We start from the raw sequence: 12,679 nt of genomic DNA on the forward strand, positions 1-12,679 counted from the left end.
AAATGTCATTAAACATTCTCCAAAAGGGGGAATAATAGTGCAGAAAAAAAGTTACAGAAATATTGGTGGATGTTTTTCTCTGAATCTGGGCAGTGATTTGTCTTCCAAGTTGTTTAAACACTAGTTCTAGTCTTTAGCCAGTGCTGAATGTGTTAAATACTCTTATTGATAATTAAGGAAAGGTCTATTACTACATACCAATTATAAAGAAATAAAATCTGACATTTGAAGGAATAGCTATTAAGTTTACCAGCTTCAGGCAAAGGCTTATTTTATTACTATCCCTCTTGTGCTCAACAGAGAGAAAAACTCCAATACTCCTGAGGTCCTTCTATGTAGAAAGAGAAAAGGGCATCTGGCTTCCCACTTCTAAGCATAACCTTTGCAAATTCTCTTCTTCATTTTGGAGATGTCTTAATTGTGGAGACCAAAATGATCCAGCAACTTAAAATCAATTAATGTATGTTAAGTGCATATATACAAATAAAAATGTGGATGATAACTTATTTTGTCTCCTTTTTTGGAAGCACCATCCAGGTTACTCCTTGTGTTTCGTGGTATTGCTGTTAAATTTGTTGCCTTAGAGCTTTTAGCCTGGGCATGAGTCTCTTTGCTTTCATTGTTTTCAGAAATGATGTGTTTAGCAGTGTGACAGACTGCATGTAGATTGGATTTAGATGGATGCATATCGGGAAAAAAGTTTGTTCCCACTGGTAGTTTCTGTTCACTGTGAAATGCTGGTCTGTAAACTGGCTATTCAGGAGCTTGTTCAGGACTAGGCGTCCTGCGCCTGTCCCAAGGCAATGGCACAATACATCAAATGGGGGTGTAAATAATAGAGCAGGTAATACCTGGGAGGTTTTGATATCCAATTTCATTGTGCTCCCTGCCAGAGTCCCAGCTGACAGAGATGAAGTGGTGCTAAACCCAAAATGTTACAACTGGTTTTACGTCACTTCTCAGCCAGAAGACTGTATTTATTAAAATTAATTGTCCCATTAATAAATGACTCACTTGTATTTAGATTCCTTTCATCCAATGGTGTCTTAGATGCTTGCAAAGCCTCAGGTACTTTTCTTAAATTTGTGTTTCCTGGCGATGGCTGAATTCAACCACTGCTCTGTCCTTCAAGAGGATTTTTTCAGCTTGTGACACTCCTCTGTCATAATTTATTAATGAAGTATGAAGTTGCCTTCAGAATAGGTAAGAATGCAAAAAGGCCTGTCAGTGAACAAAGCAGAAGCATCTGGATGTGAACTGGGGAGGTTGGATTCCTACTTCTGCTGAAGTCTTGGCAGAAATTTTAGGGTTTGTTTCTCGTGCAACATGGTTATGTCCGGAGCCCTGACCATGGTACTCGGGCTGTAAAAGACAGCCTTGTTTTTAGTGGTTGTGTGACATATCGTTTAACTACTGTTTTGAACTAGCATTTTAAAAGCAAATGATAGGTTTGTGAAGAAATGAAGGCTTGGTTATATCCAGAAATAAACTCAGCTGTTTAGCAACTATGCCCACAATGGCAGTTGGATCTAGAGGTCAGGTCTGGCTGGAAAGAAATTCCTTTTTCAGTATCATAAAATAAAGAAAAAATGGCCAGCAGCCAGTTGTGAGTGAATACAGATGTTGTTTACAGGATTTATCGTATAGTGATGGCAACACATGATGAAGATGCTGTTTTGTAGAGTTCATGGGCTGTGGCGAAAGGGTGGAAGTAAACAGGAGAAAATGTGATACTGGAGGTTTTAGAACATAACTTTCCGTGTGTAGTTAAAAGAACTTACTATGTTTTGTACATGGGAGAATAGTAAATCACAAGTTTTCATCAATATTTCACATTAAAGTTGCCAAGGAATAAGACAGCTTGCTGTTAACTAAGACCAGCAGCATTCTCAAAGAGATCCCAGCCAGCCTTTTCCTTCCCTTCCAACTTTTCTGACCTATCCTTGGAGGCAGTAAAAAGCAGGTTATGTGCAGCATGTGGTGACAGATCCTCTGAGGGGCAAGGATGTCCTTTTCTGCTTGTAGTTGTACAGCTTTCTGGTGGGCCAATCACTCTTTTTCCTTGCGGCTGCTCATGGCAAAGGAATCAGTAGCCTTCATTGTTCGTGAGAAATTTTGGATCTTCTTTTTCCTTCAGATATGGGAAAAGAAAAATGTGGGACACTCTCCCAGGCTTTCCCTTAGCTTCTGGAGTTTGTTGCCAGTGTTTTCTTTGCTGCTTGGCAGGCTCATTTCTTTCATGCTGAGAGAGGCAAGTTACACCTTGGTGGTATGAGATTACTTTTTACAAATTTTGGAATCACTAAAACATGTCAGTTTAGTAGGTGAATGAGTTTTAGAGAGGAGTAAGGAACAGCAAGGAGAAATGAGCCTTTTAAGCTGAGTGGACTCTATTCTTATTAGGGTAAGGACTATAAAGTAGGTTTAAAAGAAACCAAAACCAAGCCAACAAAAAAACCCCCAAAACCAACCAAACACTAAAAAAGGGACCAATTCAGCATATTTTAAATGGCACCATTAGCCATTCAGAGTGTGCCAACCTTGGCAATTTTCCTGGTTAGCTCAATGAGTATTGCGTGCAATCAAGTACTCCCTTTTAATTGGGAGCTTATTTAGCAGTATAACTTGAGGAGCATAAGGTTTGACTATCTTGACCTTTGCATCTTTTTCACTTGCAGATAAAAATTATTTTTTAAACAATTTTCATATCATTTTTTAATAGAAAATCATTCCTTAAGAGGAAGACCTGTAATGTTATAGTATCATGAGGGTCAGCCCTTAAAAGACTTACAGGATGATAAATCAATTGAGACCAAATATATTTGTGGGTTATTTGAAAGCCATATGTTCAGCCACACAAAAAGAGTGAACACATTCGTCTCAAATGCGAAGAGACTGGATTTCTGCTCACATGCCTCAACGTGTGCTGTTGCAAAAATACAAATATTTGTACACCAGCTCAAATACAGACAAGTAGCCATTAGTCATATGACTGACTGCATGCACATGCAAATATATATGTGTGTCTTTACATGTGTATCCATATATGTGTACATACATACACTCCTAGTATAGTCTTGGCTTTGAATCTATCTTCCACTTCTACTTTGATCACGAGATAGACTCCCTTCTTGATTCACAAGTTAGGGAGGCTGGACAAAGAACTTCAGGGAGCAGTGGTGTGGATCCTGTGAAAAATGATTCTGGTCTTCAGTCTTGTCCATGCTGAAATCCAAGGGGTGTCCTCTGTAGGTGAAGCATTGCGAGTTGGAGAAAGGCTGGCTCCAGTCTGCAGGGGCTGTCTCCTTTCATACTGAATAATAGAAATAAACATAATAAACTAAAGTCTGTCATAAATCCTGTTGGTTTATTCAATTTGTATACAAAATTTTTTGATTAATTTTAGTTTTATTTTTTCTTACAGGAAATACTGGATAGATCCCACAATGGAAGACGGGAAGCCCGTTTGGGCTCCACACCCAACTGATGGGTTTCAGATGGGGATGATTGTGGACATTGGCCCTGACAACTTAACTATTGAACCTTTGAATCAGAAAGGCAAGGTAAGTGTGTCACAAACAAAGGAATAGAGAAAAAATATACAAAGAAACCACCTTACCTGTAGTCCAGGTCTTTGCCACTATCTTCAACTGCACACAGCCTGAAGGAGTGGAAAATCAGCTTTCTGTTCTAGGTTTGGCTAAGGATCTTTGTTCAGCTTTAGCTTGTATTGCAATGGACCTCTCACACTGACGAGAAGCACGTATTTGTCAGTTATCTGCACGTGCATTGAGTGTGTGCTCATGAAAGAGAGGAGCTTTGAATCTCTGTAGCCATTTGATTCAGTACTGTATGCTTTAATTTTCTCAATTAGACACTGATGAAGAGCCTGCTGTTAGATTAGCTTCTCTCTTTTTCCTTACATGCATGGGAAGGGTCCTACAGGGATGTGCTGGGCCCTGGCTCAGATTAGACACCATTAGACTGATGAAGACTGAGAGATGAATCCTCTTAACTCAAGTGCCTTGAGAAGTAATATGATAAAAAAAGGTGCTGTGGAATTGCTACATCAAATTAAAGTCAAATAAATGTAACTTTTAAAATGAAGACCTAATTCATCCTAATTAGTGTGTTCCAGTGGCTTGATTTATCATGACATCTTTCAGACTCAGTATGTCGTAACTAAATGTCAGTTTCTACAGGAAGCACCTTGAAGCTATCAATTATCCTAATTCAGATGGTCAGATTCCTGGGTTGTACTAGCTAGAAAAAGATTAGCATTGCCTTAAAAATTGTGGTTTCAGTCTTTTGAATATATTTTTTGTGCCCTTTCTAATAGTTTTGGTTTTTCTTGTGTTCAAGGATGTAAAAAAGACAACAATGTGTTTTGTTGTCTTTTTTTTTTATGTCAGCAGTAGGAGAGAATGCCTTGTCACAGTCAAAAGGTTATGCAGCAGTCCTTCCTTTTGGGAGAATGATTGAAGGCTTTCTTTTTTGTGCATCTTGGACAGGAAGTTGATTTTGCCTTCCTTAGAAATACAAAGTAAGTGTAACAATTGACTTTTGAGTGAGATAGATAAAGTGTATATAGGTTTAGTAGTAGCAGTAGTATTCATTTGTCAGTTTGAGGAGGAGCAAGATTATTCAGACAAGGATATTAAATATTCCAGATCTATGGGTAATATGAAAATGACGTAAATAAATTTCACCCCCACTGCTGTTTCTGTTTATATTCCCCAATGGTCCTGATGCCATAAGGAGCAAAAGCCTTTACACTGAAACAGAAACAATAATAATGATGTTTCCGAGTCACTATTTATTTCTAACATATGCTCCTTTCAGGGACCATAAATAATTAAAAAAAAAAACAAAAACCAAAAAATGATCCTAAAATACAAATAGTTTGTTTCATGGTTTTCTCAACAACAAAAAAAATCTCATTTGTCTAGGGAGTTTGTTATTCTGCTGTTGGCTGTTTTGAATTAAGCAGATCAATTAAGAGCCTAATGTTCATTCAGCTAAGGGAACAAACACTTCACAGTCTAAATAGAGATTATGGTCCTGTATTTTAAACTATCCAACTTAATTGATTAACCATATATTTATAAAGGTGGACTAAAAGGTTTTCTTCATTACCTTCTCAGTCTTTTCAAGGTGTCATTGGTTTCTTTTTCGAGAAATATTTCTCATTGCTTTTTGACTTTTTAAGACGACTCTGTCCTTGTGCACTTAGACCACTCATTTGAAGTAGTCAGCATTAATACTCATTGTCACTTTGTTTTCTTAAAATGGTAGTTCAGAAGCGCACTTCAGCAAGAATGCGTGATCCAGCAGCTCTGGAGTTGCCCATGATAATTACAGGGAGGAGAGGAGTAACCTGATCTTGTAAACATATCCCGGCAGTGCAACTTATTATTATTTTTTAATCTGGGTCATTACCATGTCATATGTATTCTCTGTAGGCACTGGTAGCTTGCCAGAGGTCACAGTCTGAAAAGGAAATGTGTATGCATGTGTTTGATTATTGCCTTTTATGACACTGTTGTCAATAGCTGCAGTATATGCTGCAAGGCAGCAGTTTCACCATGTCTTAAACCCCTCCCTCCCATCCCCATCTGTGGCCAGCTCTGGCACTGCAGAGTGGCACCCTCCCAGCTCCGCCTGCCGAGCTGTGCCTGACACCCCAAACCAGGTCAGAGAACAGATCCAACTGGAAGAAGTGGAAAGTTTTCAGGATGTCAGAAAGCAGTGGAAGGGGGGCAGAGGAGCTGAGGCCATTGTGGCGGCAGGTTGCTTCACATTTCATTATGAAACCAAGTTAGCCAGTCCAGACTCTGCGAAGGTCCAACACACCAATTCACTTAAACGCCGGCAGTAGCAGTTTTGGGCACCATAGCCCATCCCAAGTGTTTACAGCTCTGTGCAGAACTGTGTGTCTAAGGGAGCTGGGGATCTGAGTCACCCAGCCTGCCCTGCATGTACAGTATGGTGAGCCGCAGGAGTGTTTTACTGGAACAGAGGGTGCATGTGTTACATGATGGGAACCTTTTCCCAAAAAGTAGATCATTGACTTGTAAGGTTTATAAATGCCAGGACTGGAAAATAAATACCAGGAAAAAACAGCCAGAGAAACTGGAGAGTGCTTTGCTAATGAGCATGGTCGCACCTAGAGCTGGAGTCCTGCCCTGAGAACAGGCTCCAAACTGGATCGGTTGTACCAGAGCTGGCAGTCCTGGCCCATGGCCCACCAGCAGTCACATGCTGGTGGTACAAGGAAGGAGGCAGGTAGAGAGGGAATCAGCTATTAAATTCAACTAGTATTGTGCTTTCATTTCTCCTTAAAGTGTTCTTTTATGAATGTACTGGGATTCGTAATCTTGGATCCTGTTGCATATATCTTATTCTTCTTTGAGGCTAAAACAAGGACAAGGCAAATGACAGTGAAATTGCTAAACGGGGGATTTACTCTTTTCTTGGAGGTAGCAAATGTAAATAAAGTGATTAGGAAGAGATGCACTGGAAGGGGTTGCACCTTGAGATGCCATTCTGGGCACCATGGGGCCCAGAGGAGTAGGGGCCAGGCACTTCTTAGAGCATCAGCAGTCACGAGTTTCTGGCAGTCACTGGGAGGGTGTGAGGTGCTGCAGGCACTCGCTGACATCCCTCCTGCCATCGACTGAGAGATACCTTATGGCTCTGTGCCACTTCTAAAGGGTCATGGAAGGCTTTATGGGCCACCTGCTCTGGTATGCTGTGAATAACCAGAAAGGTATTTTTCCCAGCTAAGTATAAAAGAATAAATGTACTTTGAAAGTAAGGATCAGAATGTTCAAAGTTCAGTGCTTCAAGTTAAGGTGGTTTTGTTTGTTCTTTTTTTTTTTATACAGTGAGCACAACTTGCTTGCACAAGTGAGATGTGCTCTTGTCTGTCTTACACATGGTTTGTACTGCTGTAGGTTGATTTGTGAAATACAGCTGAGAGTAGGGATGTCTCCTGTCTGTATCTGGAAGGTATAAAGGAAGGCATGGTTACACATATTGGATTACATGGTAGAAAGAAGATCCTGCTTGAATGGAAAGATATCTTTTTTCACTCATCTAGTTTCTGGGAGAATAGTTAAAATTGCCATTGGATTTCAAGGGTTGCTTCATTACAAAGACAACAAAAAAAACCCTTTCAGAATGCCCTAAACCTTGTTTTGCTTCCTAAGACCATTTTATTGTCTCATAAGATTAATATCCTCTCCACTCCCTTAGAACAAACTTGTCCTAAGTTATGATTAGTGCAGAAGTCTTCCCTCAAGTATCTGAAGGTTTTTTTATTTAAAATAATTGTTTAAAAAATTTAAAAATAGTAAAATATAATAAAAAATTTCTTTGGATATTTTCTTATTGATAGATTAGATTATTAGCTTATTTTCTTTTTAAAATACTAGATTTTAATACTTGGAGCAGTGCATGTCTAGCTATCATACTTATCTATGTGACAAGTACCTTACTTTACATAAAGTATTCCAAATGTGATGTACGGCAGTGAAATTTTTTTTTACATGTTGAAACTGTACCTATGTTCTTATCTAAAAAGCCCAACAGAAAAGCATTAACTTTCAGATAGGAGATAAGAAGACAGCATCAATTCTCTGAATTGTTTTTTTTGGGGGGGGGAGGGGTTGTTTGTGGTTTTTTTTCCTTTAAATTTATCTTGACTCAGAAGGCTTAGTGGTGAGGACATTGAAAAAGCCATTTGTCTTCTGAGACAGTTCTAGTATGGCTGACTTCAGCTCCAGAAATTTTAAAGTATCAGAAGTTTATGAAGAGTCTCACAGAATAGCTGGGAATCTCTCCTGTCTTTGTTAGTGATTAATGGGTTTACACATCAGCAGACAAGAACAAGAAGTGAAGTTACATTTTTGTGAAGCTCGTCATATTTTTTTAAAACTTTCCCACTGTTTCACGCACAGGGAACTGATCACGTAGGGAAGTGTTGTATTCCAATACATCTTTACCAAACAAGATTTACCTTCAGTGTTGACAAACTTGTAGAGAAAATGATGATGATGATATATAGTTACTGTAATACTGTGAGAGGGAGAAAAGGGTGTGGTGAATCTCTGCCCTGCTAAAACTCTGAATAGCAGCAGGCATCTTTCTGAGGTAGGTAAAGACACTGAAGGCTTCCATGGCCCTCACAATCTCTGATAAAGAATATTTTGGAGGAAGTTTGTGTTATGGATGTTCAGATGTTCCAACGTCATCGAGCAGCTTTGTTTCTCTTAGGAAAACATCTTGTACATATTTTTTTGCATTAGATCCTGATAAGGGGATGATAATATATTTTATTATGGCTACAAATTGCATACTTTATGATAACTTGGTAGGGAAGGGATACTGTAGATTTAATGCTTTCCATCTGGCAGCAATTAGTTCTGCTCTGAGACATTTTTAACTCTTCCCACTTCAAAGAGAGTTGCAATTTGTGGCTGTTAATGATGGTGTAAGCCCCAGGACCTCTCAGACTGTTGTGCCCAAGAAAATATGAAACAAGTTGCTGTCTTTCTCCTAAATTTCCCATTGAGATGTTTCTCATGGGACTACCTTGCTGAGTACAAACAAGCAAACATGTTTGTTTATTAAGTTCATTCTTTAGATCCAGTTGGTTGCCTTTTCAAATATTGGACCAGACTTCTTGTCTCCATTTCCACGGGGAAAAGGAGCCTGTGCCTGCAGTGGCATGGTGGCTGTCATGTTTAATTGGTACAACAGGGGTTTTGTTCATTCATTGCTAGCTCAAACAAGCTGTTACTACAGTAAACAAAAAAAAAGTAGAATTAAAAATTTCCTTTGTACAATAGGTATTTTTGTGCAGATGCTGTAATGCATACTTGCTTGGATGTTTTTCCTTCCTTTTTACAGCAATATAAATTATGATTTCTGGAGATGAAAAAAGAAACAAAGATGCTTTTGTTATGAATTTTTCCAGTTGGATGTGAACACTTGATAAATGGTCGTTTTGTACAAGTGGAATACAAGGGTTGAAGGAAGGTCTTGTTTTATTGATTTATTGAAGAAAAAAAAAACCAAAGAACAATAACCAAAGCTACAGTATTTGGTGATACAGAGGATGTTATGTATTGAACATTAATATTTTAAGTAGGAATATTTTAAAACAGCCTATCATAACAACATCACAGTCCTTTGACTGAACTAATGATTTGCATTTTATTCTTTCTTCCTTGCAAAACTGAGGAAATTGTGTGTCATTTACAATGCTGTTACCTTTGGATTACTTTTTTAGTCTTATTTTTTGTATTGCACAGTATGACATGCAATTTTTCACCTGAGAATCAAATATTATTGCACTAAAATATATATTACAGTGAATTCATTTTATAATGTAGTGTAGTAATATAAATGCAGCACTTTTTGTCTGCATCTAGTAACTCAGTAAAATTTCCAATTCTGAAGTGTAAAGCTGGTGACTTCATTTGAAATCATGCATAATTACAGTGCACTCACTTGTATGATTGCATGAGATGTCTTTGAACTATATTTCTATTTTATGGAATTCTGACAATGTTAATGTTTCTTATCTAACAGACTTTCCAGGCTGCTATCAACCAAGTGTTTCCTGCAGAGGAGGACAGCAAAAAGGATGTGGAAGATAATTGTAAGTTATGAATTTAAAAATAAATTTTGCATTTGAAAAAAATATATGCAATGAAATGAATATTGTTTCCTTACAAGCTTCCTCTTTCTTCCTGGTTGTCTTTCTTTGAATTTATGTATGATCTTTGCTAGTCCTTTAAACTTCTTAAAGGAAGCCCGTTTAAAATATAATTTAATGTGGTTTTTAGTTTTCATATGAACACTTGAGAGGAATGGACAGTTACATGATTCCCATATAGAACTGTTGCTTGACTTCAGAAATATTCCGTTCAGCATTATGGGTGTAACTATACTTTCTACAGTGTGACCAAAGCCTCAGTGTCTTTATCAGCACCTGCATTTGTATAGCATTTTCTTGCATTTAAGGAATTTCTCAGATAGCATTCCTGTGGAAGTAGAGGTAATGGAATATTAGTTTTAAGATTACCTTCCCAAAACTGGGGATGGGAATCTAGACCTATCAGGACCACTAAAAAGGATAGACTTGAATTGGATATAGGAATGCTGGTGGAGAAGGAGTTTTGAGGTGAGCTTGTATAATAAATGTCCCTGTTGATCTGCAGGGCTTTTGTTTTATTGAGTATTTTGTAGTTAGGTGGATAGAAACAGTTGTCAAATCTGGGGAGAGGGGAGAGAATACTGAGAAAGCTGAGTGAGTGCTGTGATTTCAGACAACTGTTAAATGTTTTGCTGTTGCTGCACTCTATATGAGCAGATCACAGAGCCTCTCCTGTCTTGAATACTGATGAAAGCAAGTCTTTTCAACATTTCCTATAGTGTTTACTGCTTGGTGAAAATACTGAAGATTTTGTAAATAGTGGGCAAAAAACCTTCTATTGTTCTTAGTTTAAAATAAAGGCTAGGGGTCTGGTCTAGGTGATGTAAGCACAGTTCCCGTCCTGTAATAGGGTTTAGTATTTGCATCCCATGACAGGAAATGCAGCTGTTACAGCTTCTCCATGAGAAACAAAAAGATGAGATCTGAATCTTATGCCCTGACTTAGATGGTGCAGTGTGGTTAGAATCAAGTTGGTAGCCTTGCTTCCTGCTGCTTATATTTTTGCAATAAGGATGTGGGTTCAAACTTTTCGAAGCTGGTATCTGTATTCTCTGTACATGGGGGATTGTTAGGGAAATGCACTTTATCTGTGCATCTGTCACAATGGTTTTACTGAGATGTCCTGACACTCTGTGTCCTGGTCAGGGAATTGAAATTTGGAATGAGATTATGGAAATAATTTAAGATTCCAACAGAATACTATTCAACTAAGTTAGTCAAAGAAAATATCTTCTTTGGCTTTGTGAGAAGATAAAACTTAAAAATCCTTTGTTCAATAATCCCTTCTGTATCAAACATTATTTTAACTTTCCAGTATACTCTAACTTGCTGCTCAGAAGTTGCAGTTCATTTGCAGGATGTGTGAATCCCAAATTCAATTTCCTTCTGTGTCCGAGAGTATTTGTGTTTGGTATCATTGATTTCTAAGAAAAGCTACTATACTGAGTGCTTATAAAACTGTTCTAAAAATTCCTGAAAGGTGAGTAAAAGGACAGGGTATTGGATAAGACTGTTAAAAAAACCCCAGTTCTACAGATGCAGAGCCTTGCAATTACTTCATAAAATAATTTTCAATAGAAACCCTTCTTTGTGGTATGAGCAGGAGAGCCACTGTGAGTGAATTTGGCATTGACATTTCCTAGTTTTTAGTGCTTCACTTCACTTATGTGAACTATGTGTGTGTGGAAGTAAATATATGGAGAACTAAATGCACATATATACACTGGTTATATTTAGACACAAGCCATATGAATATTCAGAATTCTCTCTCTCTCCGGGGACTTCCTTTGCCTTTGGATATGGATGCCTCTTCCAAAGGATTTATTCTAAAGAAGATGCATTTTGAATTTGCTGACATAAGCCTTAGTTTGCATGTCTTGAGGTGGTGGCATTCCCTTGGGGAGCAAGCTCCTATTGCGCAGAGTCTGCAGGTATAGCTGCTTTAATTGCGATGAGGGCACTGAGGACACGATGAAATCTGGGGTCCTTTGCTTTTGAGATAAGCAACCTAATAAAAAGTTGATGATTTACTGCTTCCTTTACAATACTGCAAACTCAGACAGGTTCCTACAAAGATATGGTCAAGGGTGTTGATAGACAATTACTATGTAATAATTTCTCATCTCAATACTGAGGATCCAAATGACTTCAAGTTTGCTAATTTTTTACCACTCCCCCGTCCCCTCCCAGGCACATAGAGGGACAGAAGGAGACTTCAACTTTCATTAGAGCAAGCAGGAGTTTCTGTTTCTGGCCCATTTCCTTTTAATGTCTCTTTCTCTTGGGATGACCCCAATAAAAGAGGTGAAGGCAGACCTGCAATCTGTGGTCCCAGTGCCATTTTCTCAGGCATGTGAACTGAGAATGCCCGGGCAGGGGAAGACGAGTCCTGCTGAGCAGCACCGGGTGTCTGTGCTCGGCTGCTGCAGCTCCCGGTGACTGTGGGCTTGTGGGGGAATGTGTGTCTGCTATGCTGGCAGAGGAGGAGCTGTGGGGATAGGGGCCAGCCTGCTGTTTCATGAAACAATTGTGCACAGCCATGATTTCAAGGCTGTTATGATCCAAAGGGAGAGTTTACCTAGGGTGAAGCTAAAGCGTGCCTTGTGTGCTTCTGCCAGCACAGGAATATCAGTGCAAGGGGTTTTGTGGAGGAAGGTGGTTTCTTCTGAACAAACCAGAAGCTACAAAGTCCTTTGAGAAGTGCAAATTATTCCAGATATTTGAAACAAAGCTGTATTTAGTCGTGTAATGGAGGGAAGGGCTGTTATTCAGGAGAGCTATGCAAGCCAAAGGGAGGCTGCAATTTGCTGGTTAACCTGACTTTGCTTCAGGCCAGTCTAGTGCAGATAAGGAGGGGACAGAGCCACCTCCACTCCTCAGTCCAGTGCAGGAGGAAGGGTAAAAGATGCAAAACAGAAACACAGATGTTTTTGAGAAGCTCCCATTTTCCATTGC

The 12,679-nt window shown here is 38.8% G+C and overlaps 1 protein-coding gene across 4 annotated transcripts in view; it reads left to right on the forward strand.

Moving 5' to 3' along the window:
* The first annotated feature begins 3,427 nt into the window (after nt 1-3,427).
* MYO6 (myosin VI) overlaps nt 3,428-12,679 on the forward strand; it is a 73,581-nt gene continuing 64,329 nt past the window's right edge. For all 4 annotated transcript variants that reach the window (XM_031057136.1, XM_031057138.1, XM_031057137.1 and 1 more), the window contains exons 1-2: nt 3,428-3,563; nt 9,598-9,667. In XM_031057136.1, the coding sequence (XP_030912996.1) occupies nt 3,447-3,563; nt 9,598-9,667 (187 nt within the window). In that variant the 5' untranslated portion in view covers nt 3,428-3,446. The remainder of the gene's footprint in view (nt 3,564-9,597; nt 9,668-12,679) is intronic.

The sequence above is a fragment of the Geospiza fortis genome, unplaced genomic scaffold (assembly GCF_000277835.1).
Source record: "Geospiza fortis unplaced genomic scaffold, GeoFor_1.0 scaffold190, whole genome shotgun sequence".
Taxonomy (NCBI): Eukaryota; Metazoa; Chordata; class Aves; order Passeriformes; family Thraupidae; genus Geospiza; species Geospiza fortis.